Here is a 25,428-nt window from a genome sequence, read left to right as displayed (position 1 = left end):
TTAACTACCGGCAGCCTCACACAGCAGCAGGATCCATATGTGTGAATGAGAGACTGGTGCACATTCTGGTAACTGGAGCAACACCGCCGGTAAATTAATTAAATTCTTATAGTCATTAATTAGATAAGATCAGGATGTGACAACAAGTCGCAGCTGAATGGTTTCTCTCCCTCCCCTAAACTCCCTCATGGCAGTTTAGTTTGTTGCTTCCAGCTGTTTCGGACGATTTCCTCTGAGTTTATTACAGACCTGGAGCATCAGACCGCCGCAGCATCCACATGAGCTTCTCCAAACACAGAGAGAGAGCTGCATATGTTTAAGCAAAGTGACTTCATTAATTTGTTTTAATTATAAATTAATCTTGAACTTCCAGCTTCACTATTTAGGAAATCAGAGATCAACTCGGCTGTTTGTTGTGTGGACAGTTTGATGAGACGTTTAATCTCGTGAATAAAAAAATAAGGCGTCTGCACCTCGGCTCTGTCCTGCAAGAAGTCACGAGAAACATTACAGGAGACTAGTGACAGAATGATGCATGTTTTACCTTTTTTAGTCTGTTTAGAAACTCAGCTTCTGTTAACAGAAGCCTTAGAGGATCAGAATAGTGAGTTTCTTTTCCTTTTTCACACCAACCTGAAGTCTTGTTACCACACAGAGCACCAAGCAGCACAAGTGTGACATCATGCACTAAGGTGTGAGTCTGACAACAGTTTGGGGATTTTTGTTGTGGTAAATGAATGCAGACCGATCATGAATGCAAACCTACCTGATGTGACTTAAGGCTGCTGTGCTGGGTAAACATGCGACCGCAGATGTCGCAGGAGAACGGCCGCTCGCCGCTGTGCGTCTTCAGGTGGATCTTCAGGTAGCTGGACGACTTGAAGCTCTTCCCGCAGATGCCGCAGCTGTGCGGTCGGTCCACCGTGTGGTGCTGCTGGTGCGACCGCAGCTCGGTGATGGAGTTGAGCCGCCGGCTGCAGAGCACGCACGTGCACGGGATCGTGGCCGCGTGCGTCTGGATGTGTTTGCGCAGCGAGTCCACGCAGGCCACCGTGGCGCCGCACGCCACGCAGGCCAGAGACTTGTCGTCCAGGTGGGACGTCTTCTGGTGCATCTTCAGGGCGCTCTTCTGGATGAAGCACTTGCCGCAGGTCTCGCAGCTGAAGGGCCGCTCGCCGGTGTGGATCCGCTGGTGGCCTTTGAGAGTGTCGGCCTGGTTGAAGCTTTTGCCGCACGTCTCGCACCTGAACGGCTTCTCGCCCGTGTGGATGCGCAGGTGGCGCTGCAGGTTGCCTTGGATGGTGAAGCTTTTGTTGCAGTACTGGCAGTTGTAGGCCCGCTCGCCGGTGTGGACCATCTGGTGCATCTTCAGGCCGTGCGCTCGGTAGAAGCTCTTGCCGCACTGCTCGCAGCGAAACGGCCGCACGTCGGCGTGGAGACGCTGGTGGTTCCTCAGCAGCTGCTTCAGGGTGAAGCCTTTCCCACACACGTCACAGGTGTGGGGTCTCTCACCTGGACAGGACAAAGAGGACGTCTCAGGTAGAATAAAGCAAACTCCAACCATCCAAAGTTATTTGAATCTTAAAGCTCCGTCTATAAACCATTTGTTTTGGTGAGAATTGTGGTTCAATCATGCAGCTCTCACAGCCTCTTCTAAGTAACTGTTTTAGTTTTAAGACACTTAAAACGGTCGACTTTCTTTGCTGCTATTAATTTAAAATTCAAGGTGCAGCAGGCAACTAGTTCAAGTTTTGGTGAACGCTCACTGTACACACTGCATCCTCCACCACACAGCGTACAGACGAACACGTTACAGGTGGAAGTTAGATCTTGTCTAGCTTTAATTAATCATTTAAATCATTTTCATTATCAGTTAGATCTTCTCAGTTAGTTGATAAATCATCTGGTCTGAAAATGTTCATCTAGCAAAGTCCAGTTTAGTTTTAAAAACAAAAAAATATTCAGTTATTTATCACAAAGACTGAGAAAATGTTCACATATTTCAGGCCACAATCAGTGAATGTTGTGTGTTTGCTTAAAAAGTTAATAAAAATGATGCACGGACTAATAATCAGAATTGCTGCGACTAATTCTGTCGATCAACTCATCAGTTTTTGATGTTTCCAAACACAACAACAACAACAACAACAACAACAACAACAACAACAAATCTAATTAAATAACACAGTTTTAAATGTTTAAACACACGGTGTGAGGTTATTCACTTGGATGTGAATCTTTAAATATTTTTTGTGGTAAACATGTCGACCAGGAATCAGTTTTTACGCAAACGTTTCCCAAAACGTTCGTCAAAGCACCTTTACAGGTGATAAGCGTTGTGGAGTCCTTCAGCTCCCGTATCAGTAACACATTAAATAACACTTTTCTTAATGTTGTGTTGTTATGTGTCGTCCTGAGGATAAAGATGGCCGCCCACCTGTGTGAAGCAACATGTGAGCGTTGAGGCTTCTCTGGAAGGAAAAGCCTCGACCGCACTGGGAGCAGCTGAAGGGTTTCTCTGCGTTGGCCTCGTGGACGGCCTGGTGCGCTTTGAGCTGCAGCAGCTTGCTGAAGGTCTTCCTGCAGTATTTGCAGCTCAGCGGCTCCCTCTGACCCTGACCGTCCTTCTTCGCTCGGACTCGGTGGGACTTGAGCTTTACGACGCGTTTGGACCTGGTGGCGTAGCCCGGGTCGCCGTCGTCCGGATCCTCCAGCTCCAACTAACAGAAACATACGTAGAATTGTGCATTTATTCCTGGTTTTGAGCCTCAGTGGGTTCACAATCATCCCATGACTTACTGACAAGAAGGTGGAAATCATTATTTACAGAAGTAGCTCATCACATAAGGACGTTTTGGGTTTTAAATCCTGCGATCATTTCTTTGCTTTCTTGTTGTTTCCTGTTCCACGTGTAGCCATAACAGTCCGTCTATCGTTTTCATTCTCCGTCTGTCTCGTCATCTCTTCCCATTAACTTTTCCAGTCGTGACAACAAACTCCAGCGTCTCTTTCCTTCTGACGTGTCCAAAAAATGTCGCTTGCTGTTCCCTAGTTTTGTTCATCAGTGTATAAGTAGTGTTTAGTAATTTTAAAACACCTTCATTGCTCATTCTGTCCATATGAGACATACTGTACGTAGCATGCGTCTGTAAAACCACATGTTGTTTGACGTTTTATTATTTATGTTCCACGATTCACATCAGAGCTGGTAGAATGAAACAGCTGAGAGCTCTCATACGGATGCTAGTTGCTATTTCCCTATTTGTCAGTATATTTCTTATTTCCATAAACGCTGTTCCTGCCGTTGCTGCTCTACGTCTGAACTGATGCTTCAGTATTTCTTGGTCTAATTTAACAAAAAAATAAACTGCAAATTGACCTGAAATATGAAAACATTGAGCCTGATCAGTGACAAAGAGGTGCCGGTGAATCCCACCTGGTAGTCTGGGTCGTCGTCGTCGTCCTGGCCGGGCTCGTCTCTGTACGGACCAGAATCAGAAGACGCCTGGTCGGCTAGACCCTCCAGTCCTTCCTCCTTTATTATAACTGGCTGGATGCTGTCCTGAGAGCAGAGAGACAATAAGGACACGTGGACAGATTTACATCTACACGAGGTGAGCTGGGGAGCTAAAGGAACACTTTTAGTCTCGGTAAATCCTGATGTTGGAGCGTTCAGCGACACTCTTCCCTCAGGTTTTAAGCACAAGAGCAAACCCTGAGTCCTCTAGAGTCCGAGTGAACGTTTCCATCTTTAGTTACCACACTGCGATGGAATACATAGACGCTGATCTGCTGCACATGTTGGGAGATTTTTTGCCCTCATCCAATCCGAGTAATTGAACATTGAGAGTACACGCTTCCAAGTACATAAAAGTTATTAAAATCATTCCAGTGTATGTGATTGACGGCTAAATAGCTCAGCAGTGCATTGTGAAATAAACTGCATCCTATTAAGGTGTTTAGGAACCAAAACAAACATCTCCTGACATAAAGTCTGTTCCACAAAGAGCTACAACATCACGACACCAGCAATAAACAAGGTTTTTGCACAATAAACGTCCACCATCGCAGACAGCAATGATATTTGGAAAGTTCTTGATTTTCCATCGCTCAGGATTTGCTCTGTGTGTCACCTCCACCTCAACTGTCGCTAACTGCTCCAGAGGAGACGCCCATCATTCGTAGAGGCTCTTATGAGGCCATCTCGCTGCTGGACGGTCTCAGCCTGTGACTTGCAGCCATTTCTATTGTCCTTCGTGTCCTTAAAGGTGTTTACAACGTGTCTCCAAAGAAACTTGTATTTCCAGTAAATGTGTTGCAGATCAGCTGCAGTACCTGGTTGCTCCACCAGCTGGCGACGGGGCGCCATGACAGAGGCTCCTCTGATGTTTAATGCCCCCAACATTTTAGGTCTAAAGCTGATTGTGTTTCTTAAGAAATCCATCCAACTTGAAGTGAATAAGTCATAAATAAAAGTGTTAAAAGGAGAAAAGAAAAGTCAGGATTTTACCTCATAAGTTCGGCCTTTCCACAGATGAATTATAGGCGACCTCTTGACTCCACCGTCACCACCGGACACGACTGCAAAACAAACAAACGTGTTTCATCCGTCTCTGGAAATAAAATGTAAAAACTCAAAGACATGAAAGATTCTCTGACAAAGACGCTCTGATGATCAGTTTCATTTTCAAATTTCATCTACAATATTTCATTTCCTATGTGAAGGCACTTTACTGCCTCAGAATCTGTGTTACTTCACATTTTTCTGTTTTACACTAATTTTAGCTCATTTATTTTTCATCTTCAGGCGTGGACCTTATCGTTTCAGCGTTGGGTAAAAAGGGATTTAAATTGAAGAAGTTGCTTTCTGTCCTTATTTAGCGTTTTATTAAATATATCTCACACATCCTGTCATTAAAAAAAACACTAAACGGCAAGAAAAGCCTCATGTGATGACATAAAGAAACTCTTATCTTTATTGTATTCTGATATAAATTGTTAGAATCTATGGAGCGTTTCATTAAAGTTAAATGTGACACTACAACCAGCAGCTAGTTAGCTTAGCTTAGCTTAGCTTAGCATGAAGACTGGAGGTGGAAAACAGCTGAAAATGTGATGTTTGAGCTTCAACAAGCACAAAATAAAGATGTTTTCTTCTTCATTCATACAGCTCTTTCTGTAGCTCCTGTTAAAGGTGTCGATGCAGTTTGTAATCAGGAATAATGTCACTCTGAAGCTACCAGCTGGAGGACGAGCTGCTCACCTCTGCGGCTCTTCCTTCCCGACCGCTGGCTGCCCTCCACGGCGTCTCCTTCCCTCCTGGCCTCCTTCTCCCTGCCGCCTCCCTCCGTCAGCTCCTCGGCCTCCTTCCGGCCTCCGCTGCCGTCCAGCACCAGCTTCAGCTCCGACTCGGCCTCCTCCAGCCTCCTCCTCAGGTCCTTCATCTCAGCTACGCCCTGCGTCACCTGCAGAAAGAAAAACAGTTTCTAATGAAAATCACCTGTTTTTATTTATTTTTCTCCCCTAAACATGACTGCAACAGTAAATAAACACTCAGAAGCAGGAAAACCAGGCACCTCCAGCTGCAGCATCGAGGAATATTCGTGGCAAAGTTGGCAGATCTGCTCCACGGCCTCCTGAGCCAGAGACGTCATGAAGACGCTGAACTGGATCACCTGAAGGAGAAGCACACAGCGGGTCAGGAGGAACCAGCTGTTAACGCAGAATAAACTTATTTAAGGCTGAAACACATTTAGACAAAACCAGCAAGAGGAGCAGAGATGAGGAATTTTTATAAGACAATTTAAAAAAAAAAGAAAAATCTGTTCCTAATTATGACTAATAAAGCTCTAGTATTCGTATTTATTATTTTATCTCACATGATGTCAAAGGTCACAGAGAAGCAAAACCTTAAATAATCTATAATTTCTTTGTGAATTTGAGAAATTAAAACAAATTCTGTGCAGGTTTAAGCTGAACAAATGACTCAGGCAGCTCACTTTTCTGCTTCATGTTTAAAAAAAAGAAATATTTGCAGTGTTTGTTCTGTTTTGTTGGTTTCAGTTTGAAAACAAGTTACTACACATAGAAAAAAACAACAACAAGAGGTGAAACGGTGAATAATAAAAATAATATCACAGCAGAAATAAAAGTCCAATACTCAGTACTGAGGTTACAGTCAGACATCATCACTGTTGTTGGCCAGTGTTCAGGTTTTTATCAGTGATGCACGGATGTGGAAAAGCTTCTTTTTAATGTGGTGGCTGCTGCAGGGAGACGTTATTTCACCACTTTATGTGCCGTTAGGTGCCTTCAGTTGTTTAAGAGCTTCATCATTTATGGAGCTGAGTTCTGTTCAGTTCAGCAAACTCTGTTTTTTTGTGGCATCAATCTGCTATTTTTAAAAGTAAGAAACCTTTAAAGTCATTTATGAAGCAGAAACTCTCTTTTCAGGCTTCTGAAGTGAGAGAAGAAGCAGCTTTACTGGTGAAATGTCTGATTATTTCATATTCAGCAGGTTGCTGGACGTCAAATAGTCTTTTTTTTTTTTTGACGAATTAAAAAATACACAAGAAGGACTCACAATCAATAAAATAAGCTCTTAAAAAAAAAAAAAAAAAGTTTTAGCTGACAAACAATCTGTAGAAGTTGAAAAAATTATTTATGTTTTGTTTTTAAAAATTATTTCTAAAACTTTTCAGGTAATTAATAAAATATTAAGATAAAGATCCAGAAGAGACCTGATCTCACTGTCTTTATGATTATAATAATAAATATAGTGAATATTATGGTGTGGATCCAGAGGAGACCTGATCTCACTGTCTTTATGACTATAATAATGAATATTATGGTATGGATCCAGAGGAGACCTGTGGCGGAGGCTCCTGTAGACCTACAGCAGATAGATAGGCCCGGGCCTGCTGTCCAACTCAAAATGGCGCCCAAACATGGATTCTTGTGAGCTGTCGTTTCACCTTCATCACTGAGACTCACACATTTACACGTTTCCGAACCCGAATATTCAATGAAACCAGCCGAACCGGCCCAGACAGCGCGGGTCGGTGGCGGCTAGCCGCAGCATCCAGCTAGCTCTTCTATTTCTATGATCAGCTGGTCGCCCGTCGCGGAGGAAGCGGCGGAGCAGCGAGAACCGGGACCAGAACCGGCACCGACGCCGGCTGGGCTGCCGGTAAACGGGCACCGGTGGACGTACCTTCTCCTCCGAGGAGCCGTGCGTGTTTTCCGGCGCACATGTGGACACTTGTGGACGAGTTGGACCGCAGCCGCCCAGAACTTTGCTCATTTCCGACACGGTGGCGTTGACCATGATCTCCAGGATGGAGCAGACCTGCGCCTCCAGCTCCGACATGACGGCGGCTCCGGGCGGCTCTCTTCTGCGGTTCAACAGCGATGAAATAAAAACTAAACCGCTGCTTTATCGCGGCTCTGTTGTCGCTACGGTGGAAAAACACAACACGGATCCATCTTCTTCTTCCTGGTTCATGCTCTTCAAAATAAAAGCACGCATTCTTCCTCGCTGCTCAGGGTTTAACAGATGTGGGCTGAGCTGCACTCAAGTAAAGATTCTGGACTTTATTATAATAAGCAGCAGGGTGGTAGTTATTGCATTTTTATTCCTTGAGCACTTTGTGTTGTATTTCTGTTTGTATTAAAAGTGCCATATAAATAAAGTTTGATTGATTGATGGTGTCTGCGTCCAATTTTCCTCCAAAACTGGACGAAAACTAATGTCTGCTGCAGGTGTGACATTATATAACACCTGCTCTTTAGGGTTTCACACATTTCTGTCAGAAATTTTGTAAGAACAGCGATAAGAGCGCAAAAAAAAATGTGCTGAAGACGTCTGTATTACTGTGGTTTAATTACTTATCTGTGTTCCTTATAAAACAAAAAGGTATATATATATATAATCTAAAAACATCCTCCAATTTGTGTTATAAAGTCTAAAGTTCATAGACAAACCTGATCCAGTCTGAGAGGTGGATTATAGAAACATTAAAAAAAATATTAGTTCCTCTTTTATGTTTTTGATATATTTATGTTTAGATTTTATCATTATTGTGACTCAGATATTATATAAAACTGAAGTAGCAGTATGCATTATATTTGAGGGGATTTCTTTTGTGTGTTTGCAGGAGAAAAAGAAGCAACAATGATTTATTATCTGAATCATTATTCTGAAGTATAGTGGCATATTACTTACATATATGCCGTATGAATATTTTTGACAGATTGTCTTATTAAAGAAATGCTAAAATGCCATCAGTGTCTCCTGTAAAGATTCCACAAATATACTAATAACATCTGTTTTGTTGTATATTTCCACCGGAAGCACCGTCGTGGTATCGTGTCCGACTTGACGGTGTTGACATTTAGTTTAATTTAACTCAAAACTGAGGAACACTAAAGTTTTATTGTTATGCTAACCGCTGCCATCAATATCTACATTAATAGTGTGATTATTAGAAATAAAAACACAACAGAAGAGCGATTCAAGTATTTTTCTCGAAGAGCATCATGTAAACTCGTGGATATTTGCTGCCCTCTAACGGCCACAGTGAGGAACTACAGCAATTCGCAGCGTAAAGTTAGACATGAACACACAGAGGCATTTCCGGTCAGCACTTTCAACATAAAAATACCTGAAACGGTAGTTTGAAATAAAGAGAAAATATTAAAATGTTGTGTTAGTATTCTTCTAAACATTAGTAAAAGTTTCTATTGTCGGGTTTTTAGCTTTATATTTAAATTAGCCTGGTATATTTCTCTACTGCTCAGTACTCTGGGTCAATGTCTGTAGTTTTATTTGGTCTATATTACTACCTCATAGTCTGAAACTTGCCTAAACCGCTGAAGAGAACTCCATCCATCCATCAATCTATCTTCTATACGCTGCTTTATCCTCTGTAGGTAGTTATTAGTTTTATTCTTCAGAGATATCAATCAGGGTTCTTGTAGTGCTGCTGGTTCTTTTGTCTCTACTAACACACACAATATAAAGAATATCAACTGGACCATCACAAGTAAAGATAAATAAACTGAAGCGTTGACGGATTCTGATCAGACTGCTGATAAACTAAAGTTATAATCTGGAGTAAACGATGTCAGTTCAGAGGATTACGGTTTTAAACTCAACATATCGAGTGCTGAACAAAAAGATCCATGAGTGATGTGATTCAACACGTCGTTTATTTAAACCGGGTGTTGAACACTCCAACGCGCACAATTAAACATTTCAGTGGCACCGTGTTGCTAAGACACTAAAAACAACTTTATCTGCGACAAGATTGTGTGAATTATCCGTGGAGTTTGAACTTTTGACCGGCGACCGAAGCTAACGTAGTTTTGGTTCGCTTCTGTTTTGGTGAATACGTTCTTTCAGGATGTTGTGAGTGTGTTTGCTAATACTTTCTGGTACTTCCCACTACAGTTGTGTCTTTTGAGCAGCCTTGAGTCTGAAAACCCGAGTCCACAGCTGCTACAGGAGTACGGTCTCTCCCCCGTGTGGACCTGCATGTGAAACTTGACGTGTCCGAGCTGCCTGAACCTCACGCCGCACACCTCGCACTCGTAGGGCTTCTCTCCCGTGTGGATCCGGAGGTGTCTCTGGTAGTTTGTGTAGATCCTGAAGGCTTTGCCGCACTGCTCGCACTTATGCGGTTTCTCTCCAGAGTGCTGCAGCTTGTGGGACTTCAGGGCCTGGAGGATGATGAAGCGCTTCCCGCACACGTCGCAACCGAACGGCCTTTCCCCCGAGTGGATCCGCAGGTGGTAATCGTAGGTGGCTTTGTAGAAGAAAGACTTGCCGCACGTGTCGCAGCTGTGTCGCACGCTCCCCGTGTGGATCAGCTCGTGCCTCTTCAGCGAGCTCGCGGTGTCGAAGCCCTTGTGGCAGGTCCTGCAGCTGAACGGCGTCACGTTGACCGTCGTTCTGTCCCGTCGGTAGATGACTCTGCGGTTGCCTCGCTCTCGGGTTCGCCTCCTCGCGACCTGCCCGTGTCGCTCATCGTGGGTTACCTTCTGGTGTTTCTTCAGCTGGCAGTTGTAGAGAAAAGTCTTCCCGCACAGGTCGCACATGAACGCCTTCGACGCTCCGTGAAGAAGCATGTGCGCCTTCAGCTTGTTGTCCTGGATGAAACTCTTCCCGCACACTTTGCACTTGAACGGTTTCTCCCCGGTGTGGATGCGAATGTGTCTCTTCAGGTTGTGCTGCAGGGTGAAACCCGCCCCGCACGTCTCGCATGTGAACATCTTCCCTCTGTGGACCGACTGGTGCGTCCTGAGCGATCGCCTCTTCACGAAGGCCTTGCCACAAACCGTGCATTTGTACGGATGCTCGCCCGTGTGGACGCTTCGATGGCACTGCAGCGTGAAGGCGTACCTGAAGCCCTCGCCGCACTCGGAGCACTTGTGCGGCTTCTCCACCGCGTGCACCACCTGGTGAGCCTGCAGGTTGTGTTTGGTTTTGAAGCCTTTCCCGCAGGACGAGCAGACGAACGGTCGCGTGTCCGTGTGAACCAGCTGGTGGGTCTTCAGGTGCATCCTGGTTTTGAAGGTCTTCTCGCAGAGCTGGCAGCCGAAGGCGGCGTGCTTCTTCTCCTCGTGTCGCAGCAGGTGGTACTCGAACGTCGCCGTGTTCCTGAATCTTCTGGGGCACTGCTCGCAGGCGAACGGCCGCTGCTCCTTGTGCGTGTTCATGTGCTTCATCAGGTGGAACTGCCGGTTGAAGCTCTTGCTGCAGACGTCGCATACGAACAGCTTCCCTTTCTTCTTGACCGCTGCTTCCTGTGTGGCTTCAGCTGCGTTGGTTGTGACGCAATCCTCTGCAGGAGTGGAAAAGAGAAAAATTAGCACTTGAAATTACACTTAGAGCCGAATTAATAAACAGGAAACACTGTTTAAAGTCCTTATTCCTGTGTTTAAATGTAAACTATTTCCATATGAACAGTTTAAAATCCCACCTTGTCCAGTGGATGCTGATGAAGTCACCTCCTTCGCCGCCTCTCCACCTTCAGTACGAGACATTACTGACAAACAAAGACACGTCATTTACACCGGAATCTGAAGAAAAGCTGTAAATTTTCTGCCCGAGTTTCAATTTTCCTTCAAAACTGGACGAAAATAATGTCGGTGTGAAGTTACATAACACCTGCTCTGCACAGGTTCACACATTTCTGTCAGAAATCTTTTATAAGAACAGTGATGAGAGCGAATAAATGTGCTGAAGACAACACTGTGGTTTGATTAGTTGTCATCTGTGTTCCTTATGAAAGAAAAAATAGAGAGAATTTGAAGAAAAACACCTCATTTGTATCATAAAGTTTAAGGTTCATAGACAAACCTGATCCAGTCTGAGAGGTGGACTGTAAAAATATTATTAAACCTTCTTGTTATTAGCTCCTCTCTTGTGTTTTAAATATATTTATCTTTATATTTTATCATAGCTGTGACTCAGATCTTGTAGAAAACTGAAGTATGAGTATGAATTATATGTGTTTTGTGTGTTTGCAGGAGAAAAAGCAGCAACAATGATTTATTATCTGAAGTTAAATATATTTTTTAGTCTTTTATTTTTTAGTAAATGCTGCTGTGTGTCAGTGAGCAGCTTTAAATGGCTGCTAATTCCTTAATTGCCATAAACTTTTTTTTTTTTTTGCTGCTGCTTTTTTTGAAACTTACCTGCATGTCGTCCACCCTCCACTGGAGCAGCGGCAGCGGCAGGAGATGACTGTTTGACTCCTTCTTCTTCTTCTTTATCCGTCTTTCTTTTCAGCTTCCCAAAAGGCTTGAGGGTGAAGATCAGGCCGCTCTGCTCGAACAGAACCGGGCAGCCGCTCAGCACGTTCTCCCTCCACAGCCTGGCGTTGTCGAACCGCTCGGTCACAGCCTTCAGCTCGGCCTCCAGCTGCTTCACCCGGGCCTTCAGCGTCCCGTTTTCAGCCTGCAGCAGCGACGACAGCTGGGAGAAGACCGTGCTGATCTTCCTCGCTGCCTCTCGCACCAGCATTTCCACAAACTCTGGCTGTGAGGATTAAAATAAAGCAAAACTGTGGTTTATTATCGAGCATCTAGAATGATAAATATAAGAATCTAATGTGAGCATGAAGAAAAATGAATCAGTTTCCTACTAACAATCTGTGACTATTGCTTAATAAGTGCACAACAAATATAACAAATCTAGTGCAGATGTCAGTATTAAAGGCTTCCTGTGTTTAATAAACATTATTGATGATTGTAACTGTGAAGGTTTCCTGGCTGTATTAGTGCCTCTATTTATTTATTAAGGGATTCAGAATTATAGACACACAAATAGTGACAGCTGGATTTATCAGCAGACTGAACCACAGCAGTAGCCAAAATCCAAAAATGGTAGCCTGACATCTTCACAATCAACAATTTGATTCGTTAAGAGATTCTCCTTTAAATTAATCTGTTATCAGAAGGAATACAAAACACACACAAAACCCCGTCTCACCATCAATCAGACTTTATTAATATAGAACTTTCATATGAATTAAATGATGAATGGGGGGAAAAAATGCAACGAAACACAAGAAAATCAAAAATAAAGCATGCAATGAGGAAGCACAAGAGGAAAAAATAAGATAAATATTTAAAAAAAACAATATCTATAAATAAAATACTGCTAGACAGGCAAATAAAGAGCAAAAACATAAGTCAAAATTCATAAAAGTGGAATAACAAAATAATAATCAAGTAATAAACGACCCATTGAATAGACGACTATATGTATGACCCTTACGAGGATCCGTAGCCAACTGACTTTTCGGAACAGTAAACAGATTGTCTGTTACCGTCAGTCCAACAGCACCACTGTTATTTAACTGACTGGACACCATAAATAAAACAAACAAACAAACACACAAACAAAAGCCATACTTATATTTCGCACCAGTCGCTACACGTCAAAAAGCGCCTGAACTTTACTTTTACGTGTTTAACTAGCTACGAGCCGCCGCCATCTTTGTTGTGCTTGCCGTCGCGCTGCCCCTCCGCTTGATTTAACTCCGTCGGTCCACTCTCCTCAGACACAGTGTTTCTGAGCCGGTCAATAAACACGCACGCTGCTAGCATCACACACTGTACGGGTTAGCATAGCAGGTTAGCATCACATAACTGTACGGGTTAGCATCACAGTCTGTCCAGTCAGCATCAGTAACCACCGATACGGGAAGCTAACATTTAACCGCTCACTCACCTTTTGTTTCTCCTTTCTAGCAGCTTCCTCCTTCGGATTTCCACCAACATCGACGGCGGTTTCAATAACTATGTCCATGATGGACTTCGTTTCTAAATAAAACACCAAGTTTGCTGACATTTTAAATCCTAAATCAACAGCTGGCGGTTAAAAGTGACAGGAGACTCAGTGCCATCGATCCCGGAAACACAAGCAGCACAAACTCACAATTTCAAAATAAGACTTGATCTGGTTGCAAATGTTCTTTTATTCCAGTTGCGAGCAGAAGAAAAAAAATAAAGACTACAACTTTACAGAGCACTGTACATTAGAAAGTCTCTCTCTTTTGTTTTTTTTTTACAACTTCAATTTTCAATTTGAAAATAATTACATCTGGATGACAAATCAATTATGAATTCACAAAACCGGAATATAAACAATAACATCTTTCAAACGAACGAAAAAAGCCATTAAAAAAATACCGTAATCTTCATTTTAGTAACAACTTAAATGGTAAAAGAGTTGCTGAAAACAACCTCTACATACTAATCCTGAACACATGATTCATTTATCATCTTCAAAACATGAACAGATCCGACCTCGGTATCTCTACTGAGGTTTCACATGAGTAACTTTATTTCTGAAGAGCCACAATGTTTTAATAATTAGCATTGCTTTCTTTGAAGGTGTTTAATAGCTCAGGCTGTTGATGCAAAGACAGAATTAGAAATGCCACAAACAATGCTGCTAGTCAGTTCTGAATAATCCCTTAACTCTGACCCAGTGAGAGCGGAAGTAGCCTCCATTTGTTGGATTAATAAGAAGTCAGACGAGCATCCCTTTCTCTATCACGAGCAGACGTTTTGTACTTTTTCTTAACGGCTGTAACGACTGAACCTACTTTCAAAACCGCAATAAATTAACTTCCTGTCAATAAACCAGCTCATCAGTTACTTTACCAGCCTGACAGCAGATCAGAAAGATGAAAGTTATTTTTGCGTCAACATTTCGAGCCACTGGGTTGGATGTAACTAATGCCTCCTCCTCCTCTTAGTCCCGTTTGCTGGATGCAGAATTGGACAACAAATCGCAGCGTCCCGTCACTACGACCCGTCACAGCTGTGCTTCTTGAGCTGCCTGGAGTCGGAGAAGCCTCGGCCACACTGCTGGCACGAGTACAGCTTCAGGCCGGTGTGGACCTGCAAGTGCGACTTGAGCTGGTTCGACTGGTGGAACTTCCTGTGACAGTACACGCACTCAAACGGTTTCTCCCCCGTGTGGATCCTCAAGTGTCTGTAGAAGTTTCCGTCCGTCCTGAAGGCTTTGCCGCACTGGTCGCATTTGTACGGTTTCTCCCCGGTGTGGATGCGCTCGTGCTGCTTCAGGCTGGCTGCGTGGAAGAACCTCTTGCCGCACACGTCGCAGACGAACGGCTTCTCCCCCGAGTGGCTGCGCTGGTGGTAGCTGAAGGAGTATTTGTTGTGGAAAGACTTGCCACATATGGTGCAGTTGAACTCCTTGTGCTCGCTGTGGCCTCGCTCGTGAAGCTTGAGGGAGCAGGCGGCGCTGAAGCCTCTCAGACAGATTTTGCAGCTGAACGGTTTAACCAGCGACTTGTTCTGCCGTCGAGTCTGGAACAAGTTTTGCGTGCCGTCCGACTCCTCGCTCCTGTCGGCGTGCACGTACTTCTGATGTACGAGCAGCCTGCAGTTGAAGAGGAACGTCTTCCCGCACAGGTCGCACATGAAGGGCTTCCTGGCGCCGTGGATGAGCATGTGGGACTTGAGCTTGTTGTTGTCCGAGAAGCTCTTGCCGCACTCCTGGCAGGTGAACGGCTTCTCTCCTGTGTGGATGCGAAGATGCCTTTTGAGGTTGTTGTTCAGGCTGAACCTCGCGCCGCAGATGTGACAGGTGAACGGCTTCTCGCCTGTGTGGACGACGCTGTGTCTTTTGAGGGCAGTGCCGGTCCGGTACGACCTGTTGCACACGGTGCAGATGAACGGCGTGTCGCCCGTGTGCTTCCTCTTGTGCACCGTCAGCGAGTGGGCGTACTTGAAGGTCTCGTCACACAAGGGGCATTTGTACTTTTTGGTGCTCGAGTGAACCATCTGGTGGAAGCGAAGCGTGTCTTTGCTCTTGAAGTCCTTCCCGCACGTTGCACAGCTGAAGGGTCTTTCCTCCGAGTGCACGGCCATGTGACACTTGAGCTGCACCGACGTCTTGCAGGTCTTGTCACAATGCGGGCACTTCAACATCTGCTTCCGTTTCTCGTGGCGTAACAGGTGGTTTTCCAGAGACCGCTTAATCCTGAACGTCTTCCCGCACTGATCGCAGCCGAAAGGCTTCGGCGGTTTCATCCGATCGTGGCGCTTGAGGTGATTCTGAAACGACTCCTCCTTCCTGTACGACCTCTTACACTGAGGACAGGGGAAGGGCAGCGGCGCTTTGGTCGCCTCGTGACGTGAAAGGTGGTTTTCCAGAGACTTCTTCTCGAGGAAACTTCGGCCGCACTGCTCACAGGGAAAAGGCTTCTTGTGGACCTTCATGTGCTTCTTCAGTTCGCCTTTCCAGTGAAAACCGACGTCGCACTGCTCGCAGAAGAAGCGCTTCGCTGTCTGTGAATCTTTTCTTCTCAGCCTTCTGACCTGGTCCTCCAGCTTGACCTTCTTCTCTTGAGTGTTGCTGTCAGCGGGAACTGGAAATACAGACAAATGCATAAGAACTAGAACTTTATTATTTAAACATTCAGCTCCTTCCCAAACAGACGGGCTACGATCAACACGTACCTCTCTCCGTTTTTTCAGCCGCCCTTCTCGCCCGCCTTGTTCTCCCGGAGGGTCCCTCTTCCACAGAGTTCTGTGATGCATAAGGAAATAATTTGAGGGTTTCTAAGCATAACAATCCACATTATAGACACGTGACACCAGAAACACTTTACATTCGGTTGCATAAAGACAGGAACACTATCTGTGCAGCCTGTTAAGCCCTTAAAGCATCTATCTCCGACAAGATGCTGCTGAATTTGACACTTTACCAAATCCAAACCAGCATCTTCTGCTTTCCAAACATCACAGTACAAACGTTTTGCTTCAGGTCAGACATTCAGAGCGAACACACCCGACCTTTTCTTGCGTCGAGTCGAGGCCGCTGACGGTGCTGGAGTCCGGACTGGGGACGTCCTGCGGCGTGTAACCCGGCGAGGCTGCCGGTTTGAGGATGAACGGCGCCGTTTGCGTCATTTCAGAAACGGTGGTCGACGCTGCGGGAGGCGGCTGTGTGACGACCTGACCGGCGTCCACCAGCAGCACCGTGGGAGCGGGGCTGACGCTGCCGACGAACACCATCGGAGCCGCTGCGGGTTTGGAGACGGTCTCAGGCGCAGCGACGGAGCCGGGAACGACTTCAGTGGCTCCTGCTGACACTGATGACGTGTTCAGGGGGGAGTCCTTCTCCTGTGGGGCAGCCTGATTGGTGGAGGCTGAAACTGCTGCTTCTTCTACATTTAAAGACAAAGATCAGATTATCTCAAACAGGGGGTCTGACACAGGGCCACACTTAGAGACAGACAACCAAGCTCACTCACATTCACACCTACGGACAATTTAGAATCACCAATTAACCTCAGCATGTTTCTGGACTGTGGGAGGAAGAACCCGGAGAGAACCCACGCTGCACGGGGAGAACATGGAGACTCCACGCAGGAAGATCCCGGGTGTCCTCACCGGGACGTGAACCTTCTAGCTGCGAGGCGACGATGCTAACCACCAAAGTTATTACTCATGATGTATTAAGAATTCACATTGGGGGGTCACGAACACAAACTTTTGTTATCTTGGGGGTCGTGGCTCAAAAAGCTTGAGAACCGCTGACCTTAAAGGTTCCATCTAGTTCCCCTTTACAGGCAGATTTTAGGGTTGTTTGGGTTTAGGTTTTTAGAACGGATGTGATATAGCATCTTGGAAGCCGACTCGCTGTGGAGGGACTTGAGGAACAACAGAAGTAAACAGTTTAGAACAACCACGTGGTGCAGTGACGTCATTACAGGAGGCTCATTACTGCTAATCAACATGTGAACACAAACTCTGCCACAGGTTGTGATCAGATAGGATTTTAGATTTAATTTCTTTCCCACTGAACGCATGATTTCTGTTAAACAAACACGTTAGTTCACATTTACAGAGTATGATTCACATCCTTATGCTTTATAATGTCAGGATGCATTTTATTCTTTTATCAAACATGGCAGCTCTTCTGATTTAGATATTACACTTTTTAAAAATGTCCTCAAACTGTGACTAACTCCTCAGCCCTGCTGCTTATTAGGAGAACAGCTGATCCATGCAGAAGTGAGTAAACAGACAAACTGTGTTTCACCCCAACAGGTGAGTCTCACGTGCTGCTCACCTGTCACGGAGCCGTCCTGCTGCGGGCCTCGTCCCGGACCTCCTGCCGTCTTGCTGCCGCCCTCGCTGATGGTCTTCAGCTCCTTCTCCAGCTGCTCCATGTCCCGGCCCAGCTGACCCACTCTGGCCTCCAGCTCCTGCTCCAGCTGGCCGGCTTTCCGCTGCAGCACGTCCTCCAGCTGCTCCACTTTGGCCCGCAGCGCCTCGTTCTCCTCGAACAGCTCCGAGGAGAACTCCGTGAACACCTTGTGGATCTGGACCACCAGGCACTTCTCTATCTCCTGGATTTCGCCGAACTTCGCCTCCTCCCACTCCGCGCTTGGCGCCTCTTTCGCCCAGACATCCCTGAAGACGGACACGGTCGCCTGGATAGCGACTTCCACGATGGACGCCACTTCGCTGCCGAACCTCGCCTCCATGTCTCCCCGGTGTTCTCCCGAACTCAGCCTGCTGCTTCCGCCGCGTCGTGGCGCATGTTGAGTCCAAAGCAGCACTTTAAACGGGACGCGGTTTGGCTGGAAGCACCACAACAGTCCTCCTTCCGTGTTAACGCTCCGTCCAATCCAATATGGCGCCTGTGTGCGTCTCTGAAAGACTTCCGTGTTACAGATCAGCTTCCGGTGTCATGTCCGCTTTATGAAATAAAAGCCTCAGAAAGCTTCAGACTCAATGGTCCATGAAAGGCAAGAAAAACTGCAGTTGTTCATAAAATTAACACAGAAATATATTTTCTATAACAAAACAAACACCACTGATAGTCCGATTACTTTGGTTATATAATAATTAAGGTGATCTCTTTCATTAATAATAAAATAGGATCTTCGTATTAAATACAGTCAGATAAAGCTGCACTTTGTATATTTTTTTGAAGGGTTTGAACCCTTAATGTCTCAGTTACTCAGGTAAACTCATGACATAAATCACACCGTGGGTCTTAATCTCAGTATTTATATGAATATTCAGTGTTAAACATAACTGAATTAGGCTTTTCTACTTTCTAATGTTTGTATTTTTACTATAGTTACACTTATAATGTTTGTATTTCTATTTCTATTTTGTTCTTGTTTTTCATTGTACTTATTATTCATTAGGCTTTTTAAAAACCGGCACCTGAGTACCATTTTCGTACCACAAACATGTAAACGTGAGATGGCATGACAGTAAAGTTTCTTGAATCTTGAATCTATTTTAAGCGGCTAAACTAATTTGCAATGCCAGCCCATGTTTTCTGATGGAAAGAACTTTGCTTAGAATGCGCTTTATAAACTTAACTTAACCCTGTTCAGGTCATTTGGTTTAGATGACAGGTGGTGTTTTATTTTTTAAAGTTTTTTTTAATAGAAAAAGAGGAACATTTGTCATGCATTTGAAACCAAAAATAACTTCTCAGAAAATGTATTTAACATGTAATTAGTACCAACTAATACTTTGGGACCCCGACAGACCTTCTACGTACGGCAGCATGAAAGTCTTGAACAGGGCTAACTAGAGCAGCATCGACCATGTTTCAGGTGTGCACTGGCTTACCTTTAGGTGCTTTGTTGTTTAATTGAAATGTTTACTAGTGGGACCTTTTTTCTGCTAAAATTCTAATTTTGTTTTGATCGAGCTGTAACAGGCCACTACTCATGTTAATGTCTGCACACCCCAAAGGATACTCAGTCATTATGGATCTTATGTATTTTTACACTAGAGCCGAGTCAAATTTTCCACTTAAAATTATTAAATTAAAATGTTCTATGTGGAGTAGTGAGAGCGCCAAATTACCACGATAAATCAATAAAAGAAAAATAAAATGAAAGTGGAAATAAAAAGAGGAATAAATAAATAATGTGGCAATATACAGCAATATTAATCAAAAATGAATTCATAAAAGAAAACGCTAATAAAAGTAGAAATATAAAGACAAATAATTTTTTCATTTCTATTTTTATAATGTTGCTTTAAAAGCAAAGGAAGTATGCACAGAAAAAGTTGTGCAGTAACGACATTCCTACTAAATAAAAATAAATAAAAATGAAAATGAAAAAAAAAATGAAAACAAAAATACATTTTAAAAAATCTAAAAAATAAAAAAAAATATTATTTTCTATTTATTTGTCTTTATATTTCTACTTTTATTAGCCTTTTCTTTTGTGGATTAATATTGCTTTATATTGCCACATTATTTATTTTATTTACTCTTCTTTTTAGTTCCACTTTTATTTTATTATTCTTTTATTGATTAATTTTTGCAATATGGCGCTCTCACTACTCCATATTCTTCCCCCTTGCTAAAAAAAAAAAAGAAAAAAAAGAAAATGCAACTATAACTGCTGGACACATGATATCTCCTCCTTCTGCTACTTGCATGTCTACGTCTTAACTCAAATTTTAAAAAAGCATCAAGCATCCATCACATCCATCACACTGTGAAGGGCAAACATTTGAGTTAACAACAAGCCAAACACATTCTGTGTGCAGGTGGACTTTTTGCTTAAAACAACTAATTCTAGACCCTCATGCTAAGTTCCTGCTCATTTCTTTGGATTACTGATGTGGGCTGGTGAGGTCCACTGACACATCAGTGACACTTCAGGGTTAATAAAGTTCTGTCTTATCTTATAGCTCTCTGGTCCCTCCTTTGCTGCACCTCCTGGACGCTTCACAAAAAGACACACAACACGCAGACGTTATCTTTCAATATCACAATCTGTATTTATCAATTCAAAGAAACAACTGTACAGAGTCAATGATTCGCAGTTGGTTCTGATCGTTTTATACATTATTGGTTCATTCATTCACCTTTTTCCATGTTGGTAGTTTGTGTCGCCCCGGTATGTTACAGTGATCGTATAGTGGAGAGATGGGACTTCAAGACATGCACAGCAGTACCGTAATAGAGACTATGTCATTCATGCAACCTCTCTGTCCTGATGTGTCGGCGTGGAGGAGGCGTGGATCGTTTTCAACCCGACTCGTGGTACAAATCAAACAATCTCGCTTCAACACAGACTCAGAAAAGTTCAACATAGCAAAGACACGGGGGTCGGTTCTCCCAGTGTCGCCGCCGATAAACTCGTTTTCTCGCTTGTTTTTTTGTTTGTTTTTTTTTTTACAGAAAATACTTCTCAGTAGTTATATTTGTACATGATCAGGTTGCTGTAGGCAGGCATACAGAGAGACAGACAGGCCGAGGGCGGGTGGACGGTGGTGGTGGTGGTGGTGCTCGGGGCTCCTGGTTGGGGGGAGGAACTGTGGCAGCAGGTCAGCTGAAACACCAAATTAAATTCAGCATTTACTGGTTTTATCTTTGGCTGGTGTCAAAAATGTTCAGCGGATCAACACGAAGAAACGACTGCTTGCTCGAGGTTTGGGCTCGTTTCCTGCAGAAAAGTGCGTCTGAGCATCCCGACGAGGTGAAAATCATCTAAAATATCTACACGAAAGAAATAGAATCAGTGGAACTAATCCTGATGGTTTAAAGAGGCAAGGCTGCACGTTTAAACTCAGAAATGATGTGGAGCTAAACGCCTCACAGGAACAGAAATCAGATTTAACCGATACAAAAATATTGTGCTTTCTTTATTTTTTTAGCAATCGAGCGGTTTGTGTTCACGAATAAACGTCTACATCTGAGAATAAGAGGGATGAAGCTTGACCAGAATACACGGAAAAGTGAAGATGAACCTGATTTCTTACTGAACAGGATCCTTCTGTAAACAAAAACTGGAGACTTTAGAGATAACAACCCCCCAACGAAAGATCAGCTGACCCACTAAATCCTCACCGACTGAACTGCACGTGTTCTTACAAGCGTGTTGTTGAACCTATCAGCCCTGATTGTCCTCAGAAACACAGAAACAAAGGTTTTATCTTTAAAAAAACAACAACATAAAACTATACGTCAGCGTTACACTTCAGTATATGAGCCCTATTCAACGTCTAAACCTTCCCTTTTCTACTCCAGGCAGTGTGTGTTTGTGTGTCAGGACCGTTTTTGGTGAAGCTGATGCGTTTCTCTGCTCCTGAGCGGTGAACTAAACATGAACACGTGGAGCTAACGAACGGCAGGCTGATGCAGAGCAGGAGTCAGGGCTGCAGCGATCCATTGTACTGATTGGTGTAGCGGATATTTTAACAGTAACTACTATAAAAAAGATTTAGTAAACAAAAACATCTCGTCGTCTGGTTCTGCCTGACGAACTAAAAACCTGCACGTTTGCTGATTTGAAGCAGAGACGCGAGCGACGAATCGATTATAAAACGGTTTGTTTCGCTGATTTTTCTCACTTCCGGCGCGGATTCGCTGCTTTGTGACGGCGTGACATGAGAGCAGCAGATGAGCGGATTTCCTCTCGCGTGGCAGCTGATCCTGAAAAAGGCCTCGGGTTTAAAAACGTCTACCTATCGTAGGGGGACCTTTCCGGATGCGACGTCCCTCCGCCGGGTCCCCGACACACCACTGACCACCAGGCCTCGGCTCTGCAGCAGGCCAGCGTCCCTAGTGCAAAGTAAAAGTTGCATAAAGTCTCATTGCTACCATGGACATCATCATCATCATCATCATCATCATCATCGTCGTCGTCAACATGAATCCCTGAACACACCCTTCTACAATCCTCTTGGACTCCGTACTACTGCATACTACTGAGGGGGGGTTTTGGTTTACAAGATGCAACAAGTGTGAAGTTTCTTTACGTCGGCGGCTGAAAAAACCTGCATCAGCGCTTCCTTCAACAGAAACACCTCCGACCAACGAGCAGCTCTGGCGTTTTCTATCATCGTCTTTGAAGTTCTTCTCCAGAGAGCAGAAGGAAACGCTGACCCGAACGTCTCCCAGCAGCACAGCGTTACATTCGGAAAGAAAACACCGACTAAAAACACGTTGGTGACAAACCAAAAGGTGTTTTATTTGTCGTTCAATCTGGGCCGAACACAACAGCAGCAGCAGACACGCTCACCCAAACCGCCCGCTTCTGGATTTCTCCACCGAAGCCGAGCATGTTGCGAACCACAAATCTGAAATCTGGTAGTTTCTGATGTAGGAACGATGTGATCTGTCGGTGTGGGTTCGCCGCCGCCGCTTGCTCGTTTAAAAACTCTTCGACCGTGTTCACTGTGTCCAACATGCATGTAAATGGTTGCATTGATCCGGCATTCCCACCTAATTCAGATGCATAAGATGTGTATGGAAAACAAAAAAAGAATGTTTTTAAGACGTATTTCATGATCAGGTCAGGAGAGGATTTAAAAACCGGAAGTTAAAATCCTTAAAATAGAGACCAGAGCACTGTGAGCTCACGGCCTCGTTATTATTATTATTATTCTTGTAGATGTAGAGATCTGAAATCGAAGGAACATGTAAACTTTTGCATCTAAAGTCCAACTGAAATCAAACCAACTCCCTCTGATGAGCAGGTAAAAGCAAATTGTTGAATGAAATTTTAAAAATAGGTCTTGGGGTGACGGTTTAAGGATTAAAAACTCTGTGAAGCAGCTGCACAAAGGTGGGGACATTAAACTGATGTACATTTGGAGTTTTTTGTCTTGCAAAAAGCCAAAAACAAGCATTCAAACTGTGATTCTTACAAACCATAAAGAACCAGCTGTCGACTCTTTATCAGCGTTTTAAAACCGTGTTTATCAGCTGAGAGAGAAAAGACTCAAACAATGAAGACGAACCAGACGGTTTGCTAACCTGGTTAACTAGTTGTTTTTTTTCTAGGAAATCAGAGGACGACTCTACAAGTTGATGAAAAAACATTATTTAACCCTTCTTGTTCTGGAAAATATCAGATTAATGACTTAGAGGGCAAAGCAGCAGCAACGAAAAAACAGAATTTCAGTTGGACTTTAACTAAAATAAATAACGTCTCCATGCAGCAGCAGCAGCGATAAACTCACAAGAAAAAGGATTTTAAAGAGGATTTGAACCGCTCTCCGACCGGGATGCATCGACCACTCCACTGCATTCACTCTGATGAGTCGTCGTTTATGGCTTTGTGGTGAAGTTTGACAGGAAACTGAACAGAACCCGATGGATGCGTGGAGTCGGTGCGCTGCAAAGACGAGCTTCTTTAGACAAAGTGATTCCTCTCCAAGCAAAAAAAAACAAAACAAAACATGCAAATCTCACAACTTGTTGAACCCACGGACTAAATATTTGGTCAGTCTGATATTCTTCGCTCTCGTTGGTGCGTCAGTTCATCCTCTGTGTTTGTTCTTCTTAATTGAAGTCGGCCATTTACACCTCGTGACACTCTGTTTGTAACCTCCGACGTTTGAAACCTCATGAGTGTGTGTGGTGTCGGTACGGCTGTCTGTGTGAGGACCGGCTGGAGCTTCAGTGAGGAAAGTGAATCCGGTTTATCCGTGATGGGTTTAATGTTATGAGGGGGGAGAGAATGCAGCGTCCTCACAAAGACAGACGTACGGAGCTGTGTCGTGGATCGGACATATCTGGAAGACTGAGGTGACGTCTGAGGGGACGAACATATGAACACGTGAAGCACACGGTAAGCACACACCAACATAAATAACCTGAGAGCTATGGAGACCCTGGGAGCGGAGAGCAGCAGCACACACACACACACACACACACACACACACACACATTCGCACATTCACACACAAACAAGACTTTTTTTTGAATTCTGTATAAAAACGGATGCAACGGATTCGCGTGAAACAAACCAAAGAGGAAACCCGACGAGCAGTTCGATGTCGTAAGAGAATAAAAGAGTAGCTGAGGCCTGTTTTCAGCCCTGAAGGCCTCATTCATTAAAACAAAACAAACACACACATGCCACGTTTTGTGCTTATGACCAAAGCCAAACATGTAAATCTACGGATGTGACGGCGAAACGAGCAGGTCGCGATGAATTCCACTAATTAGAAGATACCAAACAAAAGAAAAGTAAGAAGAGGAAATCATAGCCTCTACAGCTACCCAAGAGGATGAAGGCTGTAATTTTTTGCTGTTTTATTTGTTAAGGAAAGAAAAAGAACGTTTTAATGAATGAGGCCCCTGGGAACCAGATCCAAGAACTATCGATATCTTTGAAACTCCTTCAGAAGTCTTCGCTAGAAAAATCTGTGATTCTAAATCAGTTTCTACACAAAGGAAGGGAAGCGGCGTCGTTTTCTCTTCAGGGCAGATTTCAACATTAGGTTTGATTATATTTCTAGAAACGTTCAGGACTATGATCGTTATTAGGGTCAAAATTTTAAGCTTTTGGATGTTTTTTTTTGTTTTTTATTATTATTAAATGCATTTTGTAAATATTCTGAATCGCTCAGGTCGTACTTCTACTCTTCTCTCGTCTTAAACTTCCTAAAATCAGACTTAAGATCATCCGATGAGTTCATCAAATTAAAAATCAAATCCACATTTTTTTTTTTTTTTTCCTCTCGGCCAGACCTCGAGACAGATGGGATAAAAGTGGATAAAACGAACAAAAGAACTCTACGTTTGTCTGTAAAACATTTTGGCATAACTTCGTTACCTTTCCGAGGAGTAATTAGACATAGTGTAGGATGTCTCGACTTACAGACAGACAGATAGATACAGTAGATAGGACGGACAGACAGGAAATACATACAGATACAGCTCATCTCATAGAAAAAACAAACATGGAACAGTATGAGCTACGTTTTGTCGCACTACCAGCAATCAGTAACAGCCTTCGAGTTAACGTGATGCGCGTCCCGTCTTTCTCTCTCGCGCGCGTTAACGCCGCCGAGGTCCAGCAGCACAAAAAAACAAAAAAAAAACTCCCGCAGTTCTCCGAAACGGCCACCGGGGGGAGGCGGCGGTGACTCCGT

At 44.0% G+C, this 25,428-nt stretch overlaps 1 protein-coding gene across 1 annotated transcript; it reads right to left on the bottom strand.

Moving 5' to 3' along the window:
- Positions 1–766: 766 nt before the first annotated feature.
- LOC103364096 (uncharacterized) lies at positions 767–18,289 on the bottom strand (the record flags this gene model as incomplete). Its single annotated transcript, XM_008291106.1, has 15 exons — positions 17,624–18,289; positions 16,342–16,721; positions 16,006–16,075; positions 14,337–15,914; positions 13,241–13,380; positions 11,701–12,043; positions 10,983–11,048; positions 9,413–10,844; positions 7,214–7,433; positions 5,577–5,675; positions 5,264–5,465; positions 4,511–4,581; positions 3,437–3,562; positions 2,438–2,720; positions 767–1,512 (listed from the first exon to the last, which is right to left on the bottom strand). Coding segments are annotated over exons 1-15 (6,174 nt in total), but the record flags the coding sequence as incomplete, so codon positions are not given.
- Positions 18,290–25,428: the final 7,139 nt, after the last annotated feature.

Source organism: Stegastes partitus, unplaced genomic scaffold, assembly GCF_000690725.1.
Source record: "Stegastes partitus isolate 25-593 unplaced genomic scaffold, Stegastes_partitus-1.0.2 Scaffold717, whole genome shotgun sequence".
In the NCBI taxonomy this organism is placed as follows: domain Eukaryota; kingdom Metazoa; phylum Chordata; class Actinopteri; family Pomacentridae; genus Stegastes; species Stegastes partitus.
This window is presented reverse-complemented; position numbering and strand designations above follow the sequence as displayed.